General features: G+C 43.3%; 1 protein-coding gene across 5 annotated transcripts in view; it reads right to left on the bottom strand.

Annotated features, from left to right (window-relative positions):
• slc8a4a (solute carrier family 8 member 4a) overlaps positions 1–7,500 on the bottom strand; it is a 92,729-nt gene that overhangs the window by 279 nt on the left and 84,950 nt on the right. For all 5 annotated transcript variants that reach the window (XM_076274582.1, XM_076274583.1, XM_076274584.1 and 2 more), the window contains one exon: positions 1–101. This exon is cut by the window's left edge and continues 279 nt beyond it. In XM_076274582.1, coding sequence (XP_076130697.1) covers positions 1–101 — 101 coding nt within the window. The remainder of the gene's footprint in view (positions 102–7,500) is intronic.

The following is a 7,500-nucleotide window of genomic DNA, read 5'->3' as shown; positions in this document are numbered from 1 at the left end:
GATGCCCAGGAACACGTTCACGGCGTTGCTGCCCGTCACGTTGCCGATGGACGCGTCGGCGTACTGGTCCTGGATGGCCGCCACCTTACTGGCAAAGGTGTCTGAGAGAGGGAGGGAGGGAGAGAGAGAGAGAGGGTGGGAGGGAGAGAGGGAGAGAGAGAGAGAAAGAGAGAGGGAGAGAGGGAGAGAGAGAGAGAGAGAGAGAAGGAGGAGAAAACGTGTACAAAGAGAAAGCCGTGAAAAGGAATGCAAATATACATATATGGGCACAACAGAAAGGAATGCAAATATATAAATATGGGTATAAATATGGGCACAACAGAAAGGCGACACTTAGCCCTTCTAAGGTAAGGAGACACTTGCGCTTATCAGCCCGCTTTTATCTGTGTGGCCATCGCCTGGACGAAGGTCATTACCAGAGTGTCTGTGCATTCATGTTTAAGGCTATTTAGCTCCTGTTCTATTATCACCAAACTGTATCTTTCTCTGGTCAACATTGGGGACAATCACTGGATATACAATAAAATACACCGTATACAAGAGAGAGAGAGAGAGAGAGAGAGAGGGAGAGAGAGAGAGAGAGAGAGAGAAAGGAAAGAAGGAAAGAGATGGAGGGAGACACAGGGGATTAAATGCTATGTTGTTCAGAGCACTGGAGAGAGAGAGGGAGAGAGAGAGAGAGGGAAAGAGAGAGAGAAAGAGAGAGAGAGGGAGAGAGAGAGGGAAAGAAAAGAGGATGGAGGGAGACACAGGGGATTAAATGTTGTTCAGAGTCCAAGGCTCAGGAGGCTTGACAGCTAGACTGATGAGAAGTGCTCCTACAGTCCAAACCATTCACTCATGAATGAAACACACACACACACTCACACACACACACACACACACACACACAAACAGAACAGCGCACAACAGAACACAACACAACATTCCAACCTCGCTAATGAAGGCGGTGCTTACAACACAACACAAACACAACACAGCACAGCACAACACAACACAACAGAAACACAACACAACACAACACAACACAACACAACACAACACACAACACAACACAACACAACACAACACAACACAACACAACAGAAACACAACACAACACAACAGAAACACAACACAACACAACACAACACAACACACAACACAACACAACACAACACAACACAACACAACACAACAGAAACACAACACAACACAACAGAAACACAACACAACACAACACAACACAACACAACACAACACAACACACAACACAACACAACACAACACAAACACAACACAACACAACAGAAACACAACACAACACACAACACACAACACAACACAACACAACACAACACAACACAACACAACACAACACAACACACCACACCACACCACACAACACAACCAGAGATGGCAAAAGTACTCACTTTCCATACTTAAGTAGAAGTACAAATACTTGTGTTAAAAATACTCTGGTAAAAGTAGAAGTACTGGTTTAACTTATGTACTCAAGTAAAAGTAACAAAGGCTTGGAAATTTACTTAAAGTATAAATGTAAAAGTAGTCTTGTGAATGACAACCATTTTTTATGCAACAGCACCTGGACCACACAAATGTTACCAGAGTGCAAGAGTGCCAGTCTCTCTTTTTAAATCTTCCCATAACCTGTTTGGCCATTTATTGGCTTTCTCCCCCAACATTACACTGCCTACTTCAGAGGGCAGTGTGTTCTTTTGGCTGGATATCTTTAGAAAGCTAAGATCCTGTAGTTTCTTAGGAAGCACTGGCACAGAGTTACAGAGCCTAGAATACTGTTTTTTTCTTTCTGCGAGATAACAAGTATCTCTGAACTTTTGCCTTTTCTTTGTTGGCTTCATGCGTGTGTATACAGTAAGATGGACTATACATCTGCACAACTAATATTGGATAAAACAACATGAATATTTAATTCCTATGGATTCCTGTGAATATTTCAAGACCAGGAATGTAGTGGTAAAATAAGAGGTGGGTAAACTATGAATTCTGTGATCACACTAAGGTATCAGATTTTTAGAAAAGGCATTCAGAACATGTTTGATGATGGTGCGGTTATTGTCAAATGTTTATAAATGTTTGTAAATGCTAACAGTTGTAATTGGTGAATAAACTCTTTTGAGAGGTGGATAAACTCTAATAAGAGGTGGAGAAACTATTTCTGAAATTTCAGTGGTGGGTAAAATGCGTTTAGTCTGCTTGTGTTTAGTGGCCTCCACTAGCCTACATCCCTGTTTAAGACCCAAGGCTGCATCTAGCCTACTTATTGCTAAGGATATAGGCTACACTGCAGCTAGAAGTAAGGGAAGCACCAAATGCGAGGAGATGAGGAGGGAATTAGTGTCAGACTCTGTTTGTGGTTTGTCTTCCTAGTGTTTTGTCTATTTGTCCCCCTCTGCAGGAGCTGTTGTGTACCACTGCTGTGGGTCTGAGTCTCCGCCCTTCCTCTGTCTGCTCCTGGTTCTCACCTGCTTCCACTGGTGTCTCTGATCTGCCTACCAATCAGCGTCAATCAGCCTGCATCTGATCGCAATTTCAGCTTTAAAATCCCCATTACCAGTCTGCCTCCCTATCAGAACGTTCCGTCTTCTCGTAGCAGTTCTTGAGTGCGACCTGCCTGCCTGACTGTGAGTTTTTGCTGCCTGGTTTTGACCTCTGCCTGATTTTCATCGACTGTGTTCTCTGCCTGAAGATTTAGTACTTTTGCCGCCAAGTTTTTTCTGTTTTTTGCCTGCCTGTGTTTTGTTGCCGGTGAATGAAGACTGGCCTACTGCCGTGAAGGAGGATTGACTTTTGTGTTTCACCTGCACCCTCTCTTGAGTGTCCAGTTGTCTGTGCCCTGTTCTCCTGCTGGGGTTTTGCCTTCTATGACTTTTTCTTTCTGAACTGTTTTTTGTGCTTTTTCTGAAGACTGCTTTCTGTTGAAGATTGGCCCAGTGTGTTCCCTGTGGATTACTCTCAGGACTGTGGAAGCTCTGTTTTTTGTCTCTGTTAATAAATCTCCTCTGAGTCAATTCTGGGTGTTTGTCATATCTGAACCTGAGTCCCACTCTCTGAAAACGTGACAATTAGGCTTTTGACTAAATTTAATTGAGACACTATGTGCTAACGTTAACGTTACTGCCATCAAGCTGCAATGATTTGCCGCGAATGAATGCCGCCCAAATCGAGTCATCTTGTAGTGGTGCGTCAAGTGCAACGTAATAACGGTAGGCTGAAATTATTTTAACTAAAGTAACGAGCCAGTTTTGTAAAATGTAAGGAGTAGAAAGTACTGATATTCGTGTTAAAATGTAAGGAGTAAAAGTAAAAAGTCGCCTCAAAAATAAATGGTAAAGTAAAAATATCTGAAATCTACTTGAGTACAGTAACGAAGTATTTGAACTTTGTTATTTCCCATCTCTCAACACAACAGAACCTATTTTGACGATGTAAAACGCATGCTTTAAGCTCATTTACGGTGTGTCCAGTTCTGCTAGTTTGATGGCGCATAAGATGAGATGCCAGGTGCATGGTTCAGAAGGGCTGCTCTTATGCTTCTTAATTAATCATGGGTGGGTTTTGGGCGTAGCATCCATTTAACCAATGCAAGTGATATCTGTCATTCCCTTTAAGAGCAAGGAGAGGGGTCTTCTCATCTGTCATTCTTCAGATAACTTTATTGTCCCAAAGGAAAACTTGTCTCGCAGTCAGGTACACATAAATAGCACAAGATACACAAAGACACAAGATGGGGTAAAAGACACATGTTAATATAAGTTAAGAAGGTTAAGAAGGAAAATAAGGAAAGAAACTGTCTTATCAATCATCGTTTCTGACAGATGCTCATCAAAATTGTGCAAATTTAGCAGGGGTATTGCACTAGGAATAAAATAGTTTTTTGTCCTATTAGACTTATAAAATGGGATAAAAACAGATTCTATAAAAGATTTCTAAAATAAAGACAACATAACCTTATCCACATTTAACACACTATGGTCAACCATCTCTATGCAGCTTCCATTTATATAAGTCAGTGGTGGAGAACAGGATTGGTTTCTTCTAAAATCAACGACCAAATCTTTTGTCTTTGAGATGTTTAACTGAAGAAAAGACTTGTCACACCAACTGAAAAACTCATCGACTACTGGCCCATGCTGGGAGAGGGGAAAGTACACAACCCTGAGAGAGCCAGTGGAAGAGATGCGCCTTTCTGAAAGACAACCTTTGACCTTTACTCTCTGTGATCTGTTGGTTAAAAAAATCCATAATCCATCCCACAAGATTATTCTCAAGATTAAATTCTGATACTAGTTTTCTAACTAAAACATGTGGCTGGATAGTATTAAAAGCAGAAGAAAAGTCCAGAAACAAGAGCCTGGCATGTGTGCCAGGACCTTCCAGATGACTGTACAGGAGGTTAAGTAGTGTAATTTGGGCATCCTCTACCCCCCTATTAGCCCTTTATGCAAACTGCATAGGATCCAAGGCCTCACCCACCCTTAACAACAACAACCATTTCACTATATTTACAAATGACTTCATGACCAGTGAGGTCAGTGCCGCTAGTCTGAAGTCTAAAGTTTAAAGTCTTTATAGTGTTGCTTTTTGGCACTGGGACTATAGTAGATTCCTTCCATATCTTTGGAACCCTTCTCTGTTTTAAAGGTGCCATGTGTAAGAATTGAGGTAAAAATATCCAAAAAATGAGCTACACGCATCAAAAGAATGAGAAGAAATAAGGGCGATGATGTCATTAAAAAAATTACAAAGTATAGTGCTGCAGAGATATCAACCTGAATTAGCATGCTAAATTACTAGCCAGAGCCCGACAGGTGTCATAATACCAGTTTCGGCCATGGGAGGCGGTATGCGGGCAACATAACCGCCAGCCACACTGCAATACATGTTTCTCGGTTGTTACTCTAGGGTAGACCAACTCACTTTCTGGCGGTATACTGCCCCCATGTTTTATGGAATGTGGAGTATGAATTGATTTTTTGGCGGACATTACACATGGCACCTTTAAGGACATTCTAAAAATATCAGTGAACACCCCACAGAGCTGTTCTAAACAGCACTTTAGCAATCTCCCAGTAATCCCATCTGGTCCTGGAATTTTATTGACCTTATTCCCTTTAAGAGCAAGGAGATGGGTCTTCTCATCTGCCTTTTTGTCTATCCTCCCTTCCTTCCTCCCTCCTTCCCTTCCTCCCTCCCTTCCTCCCTCCCTTCCTCCCTTGCTCCCTTCCTTCCTCCCTCCCTCCCTTCCTCCCTCCCTTCCTCCCTTGCTCCCTTCCTTCCTTCCTCCCTCCCTCCTTCCCTTCCTCCCTCCCTTCCTCCCTCCTTCCCTTCCTCTCTTCCTCCCTCCCTTCCTCCCTCCCTTGCTCCCTTCCTCCCTTGCTCCCTTCCTTCCTCCCTCACTTCCTCCCTCCCTCCCTTGCTCCCTTCCTCCCTCCCTCCTTCCCTTCCTCCCTCCCTTCCTCCCTCCTTCCCTTCCTCTCTTCCTCCCTCCCTTCCTTCCTCCCTCCTTCCCTTCCTCTCTTCCTCCCTCCCTTCCTCCCTTCCTCCCTTCCTCCCTCCTTCCCTTCCTCTCTTCCTCCCTCCCTTCCTTCCTCCCTTCCTCCCTCCCTCCCTTCCTCCCTCCTTCCCTTCCTCTCTTCCTCCCTCCCTTCCTTCCTCCCTTCCTCCCTCCTTCCCTTCCTCCCTTCCTCAGGTCCTAGCCCCTCCTTCTAATTAATGTTGTGAAGGAAACAAGGAAGGAGCGATAGGAGGATGGAGGACTGAAGGAGAGACCGATATGAGAGGTGAGTCGTCCTGCTCACTCACCCATCACTTTTAGGGGATTTTTTTAAAAACATGTTTGCATGATAGTTCATGATAATTCCAGCATATAAATTCTTGTCTTGGTCTATCTACTAGTTTATTGTCGCTAATAAATCCCTACGAACTTGTTTGAAACCGAAAGTTGACAGACATGGGAGGGAACCTTCTTGGCAGCTTGAACCACTGATTGCACTATTCCGACTGAAAACGCTTCCGCGTCTTGGTCACAAATACACACACACACACACACACAGCATGAAGCGGCGTCTTGGTCACACACACACACACACACACGCAGCATGAAGGGGTGTCTTGGTCACACACACACACACAGCATGAAGCAACGTCTTGGTTTTCACCACTGAGTGCATCTCTGCAGAAGAAATCTGCTCACAAGTGACAGCGCCAGCAGGATTCCACTAAAGCTTGCTTTGCTAAAACGTGTGTGTGTGTGTGTGTGTGTGTGTGTGTGTGTGTGTGTGTGTGTGTGTGTGTTACAACACATCTGCCCTTGCCTAGTATTTCAACTCATAGGCAACAACAAAACTAAGTCTGTTACGTTGTTCCACCTGTAGGGGGAGTGGAACGGTGTTTGTGCTGTGTTCTGTCTCTGCAGGTAGCTGCGTGCGCTGATTCAGGGGGCTGAACCTCCTGCTATTTAAGCCACCTCCTATCCATCCTGTCGGCCTCTCCCATCCCCTCGCCGCACTTCCTCATTGCTGGGGCGCATTGTCGAGACCGTCGGCATTTTGTTATTTGTTTTGACACTTATCCGTATAGTTAATTACATGGCTTAATTTGTTTAATTTATATTATAGTTTATGGTACTTGCGTTAGCGGTGGCTTGGTGACGGGTTTAGAGTAGGGAAGGAAGACACCGGAAGACTCACAAACTTTTCTGTATTTTGTTTTACAACACGAGCAGATCAAGTTAATTCCATCTAAGTTAGTAAGTCCAAGGGTTTTCTTTTACATTTTGTATTATTTTCGCCACCACGTTATTTCGTCTGTCTGGGAGCTTTACTTTAATAAATTTGTTAATTTTTCACTACGCCGACTCTATGGCTTTCCTTATGTTATGTTGAACCATTCTTTATGATTTATGGTCACGTAACAAAGTCTTACACGTAATATTTTAATTTCACTGCAGACTGACAAGGGGTTAGAATCCAAAACTTAGCCTAAAAAGAGCACTTTTTTTTTTTTTTTTTTTTTTTTATTAGTTTATTTGTGAGGGACAATGCAGCGCACATTATTACATACATAGCTATCACAATCAATGCCATAACAATGTCTGTAGATGTGTTACATAAAAGGTTTCTAGCCAGTTGGCTAATTTGCAACCCCAGTCCCTGGTCAGACCTTTCTAAAAACATATTGTAATCTAAAAGTATTCTAAAAAGTCTAATATATGTGTGCATACACCTCTCTATACACATAGAGACCAACAAAACATGAAGGGTAATGTTAGTGTTCATACCCTAATCATGCACATCAGGACAACCACAACATACATAGGAACATCACAAACAGCAAGTCACGTAACACAACCCCCAGACACCCAACTGCCCACAGACTCTCACTTATACGGACAGCCAGTCACAACATACACAAATACAATAACACAGACAGCAAATCACATACAAAACAACCCCCAAATTCCTAGCCGCCCGCAAA

The sequence above is a fragment of the Alosa pseudoharengus genome, unplaced genomic scaffold (genome assembly GCF_046254945.1).
Source record: "Alosa pseudoharengus isolate Yale_2024_CS ecotype anadromous, Long Island Sound unplaced genomic scaffold, YU_APseudo_1.1 YU_APseudo_1.1_scf_8, whole genome shotgun sequence".
NCBI lineage: Eukaryota > Metazoa > Chordata > Actinopteri > Clupeiformes > Clupeidae > Alosa > Alosa pseudoharengus.
Note: the sequence above shows the minus strand (reverse complement) of the source record. Positions and strands in the feature narration are given on the sequence as shown.